We start from the raw sequence: 13,283 nt of genomic DNA, 5'->3' as shown, positions 1-13,283 counted from the left end.
TCGGTTGATGAAGAAGAATTGGAGACAACCTTGTGGGATTACAGCAGCAGCTCCGTTCGCTCCGCTGGTTCTGTTACAAGTATGAGTGACCAGTTTGCGGAGTATTTTGTGTCACCTGTTAGTCAGGTTCCATGGCAAGACCAAATTGTGTGACATGTTTTTGTAATGTTTCATGGATTTGTTTCTGTACAAATTGTGTTGACCCACCAAAAAAATCAGTTTCAAAAAGTGTGGTTTTCTTTGTAATAAAACCAATATGTTATACCGTTTAACGTGTGGTGGTGTTGTTTTTTTACCTTTTGATTAGTTACCATAGTAGCTTACCAAAATGAATGCACAGACACAAAGAGTAGAGTTTAAATCAAAAAACAATTTAAGTTATTTTTTTTTTAGTGAACACATTTTCTTTTTAAGAAAAACTTTTTTAATATAAACCTTTTTTTCATAAAAGTATATTTTAACTTTTTTTTTTTTTTTAGAAAGATATTATAACCCCCCCAAAAAATAAATTTACAGGTCTTGAAAAAAACAGTGGGGAAGGCATTTGGTTTGTGGGACGGGATGGGTATTGGGACTGGGGTGGATATTGAGACTGGGGTGGATATTGAGACTGGGGTGGCAATGTAGTAGTGGCTGTGTGGGGAGGTGCGGGGGTAGTTTGGGGTTCGGACAGGGCCTTAAGAAGAGCATCATGGCAGCTATTCATTACCCGCATCTGCTTCTCAAAAGAAAGCTTTTCCATGCTCCTGAGCATGGATTGAAAAAAAAAAGGTTGGCTGGAGATTGACTTACATCTGAATGCAGCCAATCCAAGCGACTGCTGGTTTCCCTGCTGGTTTCACTGATGCGAGCTTGCACCATGTTGAAACCAGCAGTCACTTGTTCTCCCAAAATCTTGAAAGATCCTTGGAAGGATGCATTCAGATGCAAGAATTCAGGAGCATAGCTCCTTTCCTGACCTCTCTGTCGCTGCCGCCACGAACCTAATGGTGGTCTAGAGGTGGCAGGATCAGAGGGGTGGGGTAAAGGGAACGCTAACTGTTGATCAGATGCAAGTAAGGAAGGCTGCAATGATGCTTCAGTGCTTGGGGTGGTGGAAGTGGACGGGACAGAGGGGTCAGAGGTGTGGGGCCTACCGACGTGGCCCTCGGTGGCGGACTCCTGAGAGATCGCTCCAGAGGGCGCCGAGGTCGATGCAGGTGCCCGATGGCTGCTGAAGGTGCTGTGAAAGAAAAAAAAAAAAAAATTAATATATTGATAGGAAAAAGCCCTGACTGAAACCAAACAAAGTTAGACAGGTTAACATGGTTATTTAATGGGCTGTTGAATACTTACACTCGATTCAGCATGGTTTGCCTGAGGAAGGTCAGGGCAGGGCCGTATTTATAGCACCGTCTTTTCTTTCCTGCTGAACCACTCTGGGCCTGCATCTCCTCGTTAAATTCCCTCTTGTAGCAATCTCTCAGTGACCGCCACCGCTTCCTAACCCTATCACCTGTGAAGACAAGAATGAATTTAAAAAAAATTGTTAATTACAATACATTACATTCAGCTCAAAACATCACTGAAAAGTGAATACTTACTTTCTTTACTCCGCTGCCTTGGATGAAGGTCCTCCCACCTCGGAAACAGGTTTTCGCACACTTCATCCCAGAGCCGACGGGTCACATGTGTATCAGCATGCCTGCGGTCAGCCATGTTCTACAGCGGCTCCCACTCGCAGACCTCCTCAATGAGGCTATCCACATTAATGCCCTCCTCCTCATCGGTTTCGGGAGCACGCTGTGAAGACTGTGAAAATTAAACAAAAAAAAACTTCGTACACTGAAATACAAAAATTCCAATAGAAGAAACAAAACAAATACAACTCACCGCTGGCCGACCGCGGTGGCGATTACGTTGACTCTGGGAGCGGCTGGGAGGACCTTCACGGGGGGGGGAGGAGGGGGGGAAAGGAAAGCGGGTGAAGGTAAGAGGGTACGCTAGGTATGAGGAATGCGGCACCCCTCCCGGGCCGACCCCAGGCCCCATGTAGTGGAGAGAAGAACATTGAGTCACCAACATTGGCTTTAGGCCACGACAGCAGGCCAGAGGATAGGGGCAACAACCATTACGCGAACGCTCCCATATCGGCTCCAGATATGAATTAGGACCTGGACAACCATATGTCCAACTCCGGGGTCTCCCTGAAAACAATCCATGAAGCCCAAGTGTTAAAAAATTTCGCTGAATCCCCCATGGATTCACTTATCAATTGTTCCATTCTGTAAATGTTGTTAAGCTCCTCAACAAAATCGGAGCCTGAGGGGTAACGATCCTGCTTCCAGTATCTAGGAATCAAATTCCTGGCAGCCGTAAGAAAATGTCTGAGAAGACTCCTCTTAAAACCAGATATCAACATGTCACACAGAGACAAGAGGGCTAGTTCCACTGTGGGTTGTATTTGCGAAAGGATAATTTGTTATGGAGATCGAAAACTAGCATCCAGAATTTCTTTATGGGTGGACATTCCCTCCAGATATGGACATAAGTCCCTTTTTCTGATGTGCATCTCCAACAGATATCCGGTATCACCGGGAACATAGCGTGAACCTGGCAGGGGCATCTATACCACCCCGACAGAACCTTGTAACTCCTCTCCTGTGACACAGCCGACAGCGAAGTCCTAAAGGTGAACAGAAAAATCTTATCTCTTTCCTCTTGGGACAATGAAATCCCCAAGTCACTCTCCCATCTTGAGAAAAACGTTGGGAAGTCATGTGTTTGGGTCTGACTCTCCTGGAAAAGATGATATAAGAGGGACACCTTACGAGACGGGGGCTCCTCAGCGAGACAAATTTTCTCGAAAGGGGTTAACAACCCCATGGACTTATTAAGTTTAAATGATGTGCCTATGAAGCTCTTTAGCTGTTCGTAAAAGAACCAAGAGCCCTCAGGAGGTTCCCCCCCCCTGGTATATTTCGTGTAGGGACTTAATACCTGTCTGATTTATGAAGTCAAATATAATGGGTCTTGAAGCTCTGTTTTTACTAAGGAAATTTTCCCTACGGAGACCTGCGGGGAAGTGAGGATTGTCGTAAATTGGGGTTAGTGGACCCGGGGCTGTAGAGGTTATAGTATTTCTGCCACTCTGTCGTACAAGTAGAAGCATGTTCCTAGTCATGAATGGAAGGTTCGACCTCAACCCCCCCCCCCCTCCCGTGTTCCATAGTATCGTCTGAGGATCCCCGCCAACGAGATCACCCTCCAGGCCCACCCATTTCTTGTTGTTACTGCTGTGGTATAGGTCTAAAATGCAAGTACCTAATGAGGCACGACTATATACTAGGAAGTCTGGTAGGCCAATTCCCCCCTCTTCTTGGACCTGCTTAATACAAAATGTGATATTCTTGATCTAGCATGAGACCAGACCAATTGGATGACCGCTTTCTGTAGGCACATGTTTTATGTGTACAGTGATGTGTGAAGATCATTTTTGTGTTGGTTGCACTGTGATGTGTGAAGCAACTTTTTCACCACTACTTACACTGTGTTCCTCCGCTATCTGCATCTCTCCATCCATCTCGTCCCCTTCTGACAGTCCCTCTGCCGCTTCAGTTTCCTGTTTAAACATAATGCATGTAGTGATTTAACATAAATGTAAAGTGTAAAAACAAAAACACTTTAAAATTTTTGGTAACTTACCGATACATGCTGTTGCTCTGGTGGAGAGCTATCAGTAGAGGACATTGTGGCTGTGTTTTGGCTGAGGTAGCTGTGGTACTCTTGGCTCTGTAAGTAAAAAGACACTTGTAATCTGCTATACACATTGATTACGCAGATTTAGGCCGGCGTCACACACAGCATATGAAAATACGGTCCGTTATATTACGGCCGTAATACGCTGAAAAGTCTCGAAAATAGTGGTCCGTAGCTCCTCCGTAGGCAGGGTGTTTCAGCGTTTTTGCGCATGGCATCCTCCGTATGTCATCCGTACTGCTTGCTTTTATCGCAGGCTTGCAAAACCGACATACGGCTATACAAGGGATCCATGTGTAAAAAAAAAAAAATATATATATATATAATGTATATATATATATATATATATATATATATATATATATACACACATATATATACATATATATATATATATATATATATATATATATAAATATGTCAGTAGACACATATATGTATATATATTAATATTTCATCCAGCGCGATCTAGCAGAAAGCCGGTAATTCAATTACCGGCTTTTGCTTTCTCCTTCCTAAACCCGACATGATATGAGACCTGGTTTACATACAGTAAACCATGTCATATCACCATTTTTTTTGCATATTCCACACTACTAATGTTAGTAGTGTGTCTATGCAAAATTTGGCCGTTCTAGCTAAATTAAAGGGTTAAATGGCGGAAAAAATTGGCGTGGGCTCCCGCGCAATTTTCTCCGCCAGAGTAGTAAAGCCAGTGACTGAGGGTAGATATTAATAGCCTGGAGAGGGTCCACGGTTATTGGCCCCCCCCCTGGCTAAAAACACCTGCCCCCAGCCACCCCAGAAAAGGCACATCTGGAAGATGCGCCTATTCTGGCACTTGGTCACTCTCTTCCCATTCCCGTGTAGCGGTGGGATATGGGGTAATGAAGGGTTAATGCCACCTTGCTATTGTAAGGTGACATTAAGCCTAATTAATAATGGAGAGGCATCAATTATGACACCTATCCATTATTAATCCAATACTAGTAAAGGGTTAAAAAAAAAACCCACACATTATTAAAAATTAATTTAATGAAAAAAAAATCACAAAGGTTGTTGTATTAATTTATTCTACTCTCAATCCACTCACTGAAGACCCTCAATCTGTAAATAAATAAAAAAATAATAAACCAACACCATACATACCTTCCGAGGATCTGTCACGTCCAACGATGTAAATCCATCTGAAGGGGTTAAAATATTTTGCAGCCACGAGCTCCGCTAATGCAGCTGCTCATGTCTGCAATACCCCGGCGAATGTAGGTAAAGTAGGTCATTGACCTATATTTACCTGCATTTGTGGTGAGGCGCCCTCTGCTGGCTGTTCCTAGATCGTGGGAACTTTCCTAGAAAGCCATCTCTATGGTGTAATTTCTGCAGCAAAATTTTGCGTACAAATAGATGCACGTCCTTGATTACTTGGAATTTATCTAGATTCGAGGAGGGAGAGAATGTAAGGCCTCTTTCTAACACCTTCAGTTGTGACACACTTAACACATGTTTAGATAAATTAATTACCTTGGACTTATCGTTTTGGCGTCTGTTCATCCTCCTATTGTTGAAAATATCAGGATATTTCTTTCCTTCTCGATTACCTGTCCGTGTTCGTATCTGATATTCATTTACACTCTCTGCTTCACTACATGAAGTGCTACGTTCACCATTTGAGGCCTCATCTCGTCCAGAGCCATTATGTTTTGCTCCACCCATTTTAGATTTTTTCTTTGGGAGCTGCCATCGAAAGATCTTATCCATTTCAAAATCGGCTGTATCCCTTAAAAATTTCTTTAATTTGAGCTCACTTATTTCATTTTCCCACTTATCGATATCCTTCTCCATGGTTTGTATAAAGCTCTCCATCCTATCTATCGGCAGTTGTTTCTTCATATTTTTATGCAGTTCCTCTATATCAGCATTTAAAATACTGATACTATTCGCATTTTTCTCTATGATAATTTTAATAAACTCTAAGGAACATGTGATTGCTGCTTTTTTCCACCGCTGGATCAACTCAGGATCCTCCAATTCAAAAGAAGGATAAACTTGCACTCTCAAGCCTCTAGGGACAATATTCTGTGCTAGATAATTCTCTAAAGTGGCCATATTCCACCACAACTTTGTCTTGTGGCAGGCGATAAATTGAAGCTATATATTTGTGCCCTGTTTGAACTTTGATTGGATAGGTCCCATGCACTAGGCACTTTGTTTACTAAAGCTATATATGCGTATAGATATTCTATCTGAGGGTAGCCTATTTACTACAGTGCATTTCGTAATATTTAAAGTGCCAAATTAGAGTGTAAGCACTTGTAGCACCATCCAATTATTTTTGCTCTGTACTCCATCAGTCATTTTTTGTATGAGTCTTCTTGTTTGGTTTTTAAATTATATGTGTAATAAAATTCTATTTTTATGAGTAAAGTATTTTGCCTATGCCTCTTTTTCACCCACTATTGGTGTGGTGTTTTTTGTGTATAAAAAAGATTTTCTACGGCCGTAGAAAGCCCTATAATACTGATCAGTTTAATACGGCAGATAGGAGCAGGGGCATAGAGAATAATTGTGCCGTATGTTTTGCGGACGTAGTTTCTGCGCTCTTACGTCCGTAAAACTCGCAAGTGTGACGCCGGCCTCAGGGTCTTTAATACTTACTTAAGGAACAAGATGAAGATGTGTGGACGTCGGGGTGGTCCCTGTAGATTGGTCGAGGTGGCTGTGGTCCCTGGTCCTGCGTTTGGCTGAGGTAGCTGTGGTACTCTTGCCTCTGTAAGTAAAAAGACACTTGGAATCTGCTATACACATTGATTACGCAGATTTAGGGTCTTTAATACTTACTTAAGGAACAAGATGAAGATGTGTGGACGTTGGGGTGGTCCCTGTGGGCTGGCTAGGGTATCTGGTGGATCTGTAGGTATAAAGAATTTTTAGTTAGATCCACCACCCGAACTACGTAGTGTTAACGATAACCACCCTGCTCAAATTTTGTGAGCAATGTTCATGCAGGCCAACACCCAAAACCAAAAACAAATACACCAGATGCACCTAACCATTTACACCACCCAAAAAAAAAAAAGTAATTGAAATGTCAACCCACCATTTCAAAGGTATTAACCACAAATTTGATTTTCAAATATCCCTTGAAAAATTCCCCCCACCCAAAAAAACCCCTTTTCAAAAATACCTTTATTTAATAAAAAAAACCCTCAACCGACTCTGTATTGCATGTGTGGTCATTTGTACATACACCAGTGTTAAATTTACCTTTACCTGAAATGATACAACGAACATTTTTTTAAAACACATTTTATTAATTTCTTTTTTATTTTATTTTTTACATCACAATTAGAAGCTAAAATGCTCTTTATTTTAAATACAAGTACATCAACAGTGAATGGTTTCAACTGTAAAAAAAAAAACAACAATTTTAAACTAAAAAAAAAAACAAAAAAAAAAAACACGCTCACACAATGAAACCACATGCTGCACAGACCACTAAAATACATCAGATTTACAATTAAAACAACAATTTTAAACTGGAAAAAAAACACACACAACACACACGCTCACACATGGAAACCACATGCAGCACAGACCACTAAAATACATCAGATTGCCAATAAAAGAAAACAGCAATTTTAAACTGAAAAAAAACGCTGACACAATGACACCACATGCTGCACAGAGGCATGCACATGCAATCAACAAGACGCGCACACACACATGCCTGACAGCACACAGGTGCATGCACACACACAAACGTACATTATGCAAACACACAGGCACACCCAAACACAAGACACTTACAGACACACACACATACACACATAAAAAAGGCACAAATCACACTGTTTGGGATGCTGGCAGGCCTCCGGCTGGAGATGGATCTTTTCAGTGGCAGGCCTCAGGGTGGATCTGGACGCTGGCTGTTGCAGGACGATGGCAGGCCTCTGGCTGTATTCAGGTTTTTAGCTCTTGCTGTAGTCAGTACGTCATATGCACACACACACACACACACACACACACACACACACACACACACACACACACACACACACACACACACGCAGACACAGCGTCGGACTGGAGCACCTTGGGCCAACCAGAGAAAATCATTCTTGGGGCCCACTATGTAGCTACATCGCAATAAATACAAGACCACCAATTATGCGGTAAAACACACTAATATCAGTGTATAATCTAAGGTAGTACACGTCTTAATTATGTAGCGGGGGTTGGGGTAGCCCCAGTGTCAGACTGGGGTGCCTAGGGCCCACCAATGGAACTGACTCCAGGGGCCCACTCTAAATTTCAATGCTCAGGCTAGGTACACCTTTGTTTTGTAGTATTTGTTAGGAGGCTCAGTAGTAAGTTTCATTATATTCATTAGAAGAACAGGTACAACATCCTGCACATTTTTTTTTTTTTTTTTTGCTAAAAAGATAGACACTCGAACGGAAACAACAAAGACCTGATCACTGTATTTAAAGGGAACCTGTCACCCCCCCAGGGCGTTTTTAAGTAAAAGAGCCACCTTCAGCAGCACCAAGGCTGCATTCTGTGAAGGTGGCTCTTATGCTTAGTATCCCTAGGAATGCTGAAATATTCACTTTTATAAATTTTGCGCCATACCTGTATTGAGTCCCGGAGGTATGTCTTCTACCCCGGTGTCAACCGCCTCCGAGACGTCAATCATCTCCCTCTTGTGTCTGTGCGCCGCCTCCTGTGTTCAAAATACATGCCCATCGCCTGCACTCTGCCAACATTTCTCGGGCATGCACCATGCGCAATGCCCGTGAACTTACATCAGGCGAGTAACGAGCGCAGGCTCTGGGCATGTATTTTGAACACAGGAGGCGGCTCCTTTACTTAACCCCTTTCTGACCTCGGACGGGATAGCATGGGCTCCGGCGGTGTTTTGAACAGCTGACATGTGCCCGCAATAGCAGCGCGTGAAATCGCGATTCACCCGCCGCTATTAACTAGTTAAATACCGCTGACAAACGCTGACAGTGGCATTTAACCGGCGCTTCCGGCCATCCGGCTGGAAATGAGCGCATCGTTGACCCCCCCGTCACATGATCGGGGGTCAGCAATGCATCAGAATGGTAACCATAGAGGTCTCAAGGACCTTTAGGGTATGTGCACACGCTGCGGATTTCTGCAGCAGTTTCCCATAAGTTTACAGTACAATGTAAATCTATGGGAAATAAAATCCGCAGTCCACATGCTGCGGAAAAAAACGCGCAGAAACGCAGCGGTTTATATTCCGCAGCATGTCAATTCTTTGTGCGGATTCCGCTGCGGGTTTACACCTGCTCCAATAGAAAACTGCAGGTGTAAAACCGCAGCGGAAACCGCGATAAATCCGCAGTAAAAAACGCAGCGGTTTTGCACTGCGGATTTATCAATTCCGCTGCGGAAAATTCCGCAATGGAATCCGCAGCGTGTGCACAAGCCCTAACTGAGGTAAAATACTGAGCGTGTGATCATGGCCTTAGTTTAATTTTTCTGTTACTATAACAATACAAAGAAAAAAACCTGGATACCAATGTGATCCTTAGCTACACCTGTTCACTTTTAAGCCGTCAAGATTTAGTATATTTTTTAGTTTCCCAGAGATCAATCTTTTTTACCGCAATGAATTTTTTTCGTGGAAAAAAAAACGCAACATGTGCACAAAAATTGCAGAATGCATTATAATTGATGGGATGCATATGTGTGCGTTTTTATCTCGTTTTTATAGCAAAAAAAGTGAAAAAACCGCAACGTGTGCACACAGCCTTAAAGGGAACCTGACACCTCCAAAATCGAAGGTGAGCTAAGCCCACCAGCATCAGGGGCTTATCTACAGCATTCTGGAATGCAAAGTACTGCAGTGCGCAGGTGCCGGAAAGGTCAGAGAGGCCCGGCGCCTGCGCACTACAGTACTTTGCTCTGCCCTCAACAGGGCAGACAGTACGCCTGCGCCGGAGCCGCAGCGTGAAGACAAGAAGAGGACGTCATCGTAAGAAGATGGGAGTCCCCGGACTGGACCGCAACGCCCATCGGACCGGGACCGCCCCTGGGTGAGTATAATATAACCTCTTTTTCTCATCTTTCAGGATACATCAGGGGCTTATCTACAGCATTATAGAATGCTGTAGATAAGTCCCTGATGCTGGTGGGCTTAGCTCATCTTCGATTTTTGGGGTGACAGGTTCCCTTTAAGATTTTCTTTTTTTAACAGTCATTCTTTTTATTATTATTATTATTAGAATGTTAAAAATAATAAAAAAAACCATATGGTTATCCTCGCCTTCTGACGGCCCCCGATCTCCTCAGCGGCGCTCCCAGTACGTTCTGTTCCCAGGGTTGCTTTGCGCGAAGGACCTTTGTGACGTCACGGTCGTGTGACCGCAACGTCATCCCAGGTGATTCGCACACAGCATCCCTGGGAACGGAAGCCGCCACGTGCACTGCTGAGAGGCGGGAGGACTCCGGGGGCCATCAGAAGATAAGTATATCCCTATTTTTTATTTTAATTCTTTTTTTATTTTTATTTTACATGAATATGGTACCCAGGGCCTGGAGGAGAGAGCCTCTTCTCCAGACCCGGGTACCATCTGCACATGAAGTGCTCACTTTATGCATGGTGGGCATAGCCACATGCGTAAAGTGAGCGTTTCAGTGCAATCCTATGGTGGCGGAATCGCCGCGATTCCGCAGGAATAATGAACATGCTGTGGATTTTAGCGCTATATGATTCCGCAGCGGGAAAATCCGCAGCATGGGCACAGCAACTGCGGAATCCCAAAGGATTGCATGGGAATGCGATTTTTAAGTGTTTCCGCTGCAGCAAAAACGCAGCAGAAATGTATAAAGAACGCAACGTGGGCACACAGCCTAAAACTCAGTTGTTTTTGACCTTTTTTTTTTTTTATACCCCGAAGATTATGAAGTAATTTTTAAAATGGGACAACCCTTGGTAATTTTTTTTACTATTATATTTTTACTATAAATAACATTATAGATATAATATTCATTCTGCATTTAAAAGTGCAAGGTTTTTTTAAAAGTACATGAGCATTTTTTTGTGGCGCGTTTAACTAAAGCATATATGCTTTTTTATGTCTGAATCCATCACTAAAAATGGCAAATGTATTGTATACACATTGACTTAAATGCATTGCAGACATGCACACTGTACTTATTTATATAGTGTATAGGTGTGCATTTGTGTATACATTTAGGGTATGTGCACACGTTGCGGATTGGCCTTTGGAATTTTCCGCACAGAATCTGCATCTCTTGCAGAAAATGCAGGCCAAAATGCTTGCGGATTTCATGTGGATTTGTTTTGGATTGTCATGCGTTTTTTGATGTGCAGATTTGCCTTACTCAGTGTATAGTCAATGGATGCAGAAACGCTGCATTTCTGCACAAAGAATTGACATGCTGCGGAAAAAAACCTGCAGCGATTCCGAACGTTTTTTCCACAGCATGTGTACAGTGTTTTTGTATTTCCCATTGGTTAACATTGTGTGCACAACACACTGCGGATTTGAGGCAATGCTGCGCGTCCAAAAACGCTGCGGGAACGCATCAAAATCAGCAATGTGTGCACATAGCCTTATACACACACAGAAATAAGATAGATGGATCTCGGGCAGCAAGCGCTGTGAAGAAGATGGGGATCTGCTGTCACCATCACAGAACAGAGGTGGGGGGAGACATTGTGATATCAGCAACTAGAAAACAGAAAGGGTAGAGGGGGCAGGGAGAGTGCAGATGTATGGGGCAAACAGGACAAACAGCTTTTCTTGGGGGTGGAGGACAGAACAAGGTCAGGATAGATAGAGACATAAACAGGAAGCTCCAGTACTCACTTCAGGTCAGCACTGTGTTCCTCTGGAGCTCCCCTCCCCCTCCTGACCGTGCCGACAGCAGAGCTAGAGCTTGTCTGACAGCAGTGTGGGAGAGAGAGGCCATCTTCTATTCACTTCTCTAAGCACTTTCTTCAGCAGTGGCTGCACAAGTGCACAGCTCTCTTGGCCCCACACTCCAGCAGCCTGACCCGGTCCATGCTGGTGTGCTGAGCGTACTGCTGTGAGCGGCTCCAGCAGCATCATAGCCAGTGTAGCTCAGGGAAATGATTGTGCTGAGCCTCCCTCCCCCCATCCTAGCCAGAGACTGGGGGAGGGAGAGAGAAGGTGGAGATCCTGCCCACACACTGCTCTCCCCACTCTATGTTATACCAGGCAATGCAGGATATTAAGGCCACCTGAAGCCCCTCTAAAAATAGGCTCTGTGACTTTAACAGTCCCTCCTTCATAAATGAAACAAGATGGGTCTGCTTATGTGTACACACCACTTGGCCAGCTAGGGTTGTTAAATGTTACAATGACATTTCCCAGTGAATGCTTTTGTATTGGTTGAAAGCAATGTTAAAGTTGAAAAACGCATCAAAAGTTTGGCCTATAGATATATAGTCATGGCCGCACGTGTTGGCACACTTCCAGAAAATGATTGCAATTACACGGGTTTTGTTCGGGACGGACTAAACTGCATATTGGGATGATGGGATGATGGGATGATTGGCTGCAATACTAGACTCCACCACTAGATGGCAGCACATTTTACAAATGCAGCCCAGGAAATGAACTTCTTGTAATATAGCAAGAAGGGAATTCAATGGAAATACTTAAATGAATCAGAACATCCACAGGGCTGGATTAAAGTTTAATAATAGAACCAGGGAAAAAAAGATTGTAACTATATGGGATTATGTGTAGAATATCGGGTTACACATGCCTGGTGATATATCTCATCAACATCTCATAGGACTATGGGTATATCTATTGATCTGTATGGGGATTATGGGTGAAATATCACAAATACACATGCCCAGGAACATACTTCATCTACTTCTGATAGGAATATGGGTATATCTATTGATCTGTATGGGGATTATGGGTGAAATATCACAAATACACATGCCCAGGAACATACTTCATCTACTTCTGATAGGAATATGGGTATAATTATTGTTCTGTATGGGGATTATGGGTGAAATATCACAAATACACATGCTCATGAACATATTTCATCTTCTTCTGATAGGAATATGGGTATATCTATTGTTCTGTATGGGGATTATGGGTGAAATATCACAAATACACATGCCCAGGAACATATTTCATCTACTTCTGATAGGAATATGGGTATAATTATTGTTCTGTATGGGGATTATGGGTGAAATATCACAAATACACATGCCCAGGAACATACTTCATCTACTTCTGATAGGAATATGGGTATAATTATTGTTCTGTATGGGGATTATGGGTGAAATATCACAAATACACATGCCCAGGAACATACTTCATCTACTTCTGATAGGAATATGGGTATAATTATTGTTCTGTATGGGGATTATGGGTGAAATATCACAAATACACATGCCCAGGAACATATTTCATCTACTTCTGATAGGAATATGAGTATAATTATTGTTCTGTATGGGGATTATGGGTGAAATATCACAAATACACATGCTCATGAAC

General features: G+C 42.9%; 1 protein-coding gene across 1 annotated transcript; it reads right to left on the bottom strand.

Moving 5' to 3' along the window:
- Window positions 1-505: 505 nt before the first annotated feature.
- On the bottom strand, window positions 506-11,822 carry LOC138667538 (uncharacterized). The gene is made up of 8 exons (XM_069755705.1): window positions 11,607-11,822; window positions 6,577-6,646; window positions 6,394-6,505; window positions 3,685-3,771; window positions 3,527-3,601; window positions 1,584-1,791; window positions 1,336-1,495; window positions 506-1,222 (listed from the first exon to the last, which is right to left on the bottom strand). The coding sequence occupies exons 6-8, from the start codon at window positions 1,696-1,698 to the stop codon at window positions 706-708; spliced, it is 792 nt and encodes a 263-aa protein (XP_069611806.1). The 5' UTR covers window positions 1,699-1,791; window positions 3,527-3,601; window positions 3,685-3,771; window positions 6,394-6,505; window positions 6,577-6,646; window positions 11,607-11,822; the 3' UTR covers window positions 506-705.
- Window positions 11,823-13,283: the final 1,461 nt, after the last annotated feature.

This window comes from Ranitomeya imitator, chromosome 2 (assembly GCF_032444005.1).
Source record: "Ranitomeya imitator isolate aRanImi1 chromosome 2, aRanImi1.pri, whole genome shotgun sequence".
NCBI classification, from domain to species: Eukaryota; Metazoa; Chordata; class Amphibia; order Anura; family Dendrobatidae; genus Ranitomeya; species Ranitomeya imitator.
The sequence above is the reverse complement of the archived record's forward strand: the minus strand, read 5'-3'. Positions and strand labels throughout refer to the sequence as shown.

What these genes read in the sequence shown, in the direction of transcription:
- LOC138667538 (XM_069755705.1), bottom strand. Translation starts at nt 1,698, where the DNA reads ATGGCTGACCGCAGGCATGCTGATACACATGTGACCCGTCGGCTCTGG. An exon ending in AAGGCAGCGGAGTAAAGAAA is followed by an intron (nt 1,496 to 1,583) that starts GTAAGTATTCAC and finishes TTGTCTTCACAG; the next exon opens with GTGATAGGGTTAGGAAGCGG. An exon ending in CAAACCATGCTGAATCGAGT is followed by an intron (nt 1,223 to 1,335) that starts GTAAGTATTCAA and finishes TTTCTTTCACAG; the next exon opens with CACCTTCAGCAGCCATCGGG.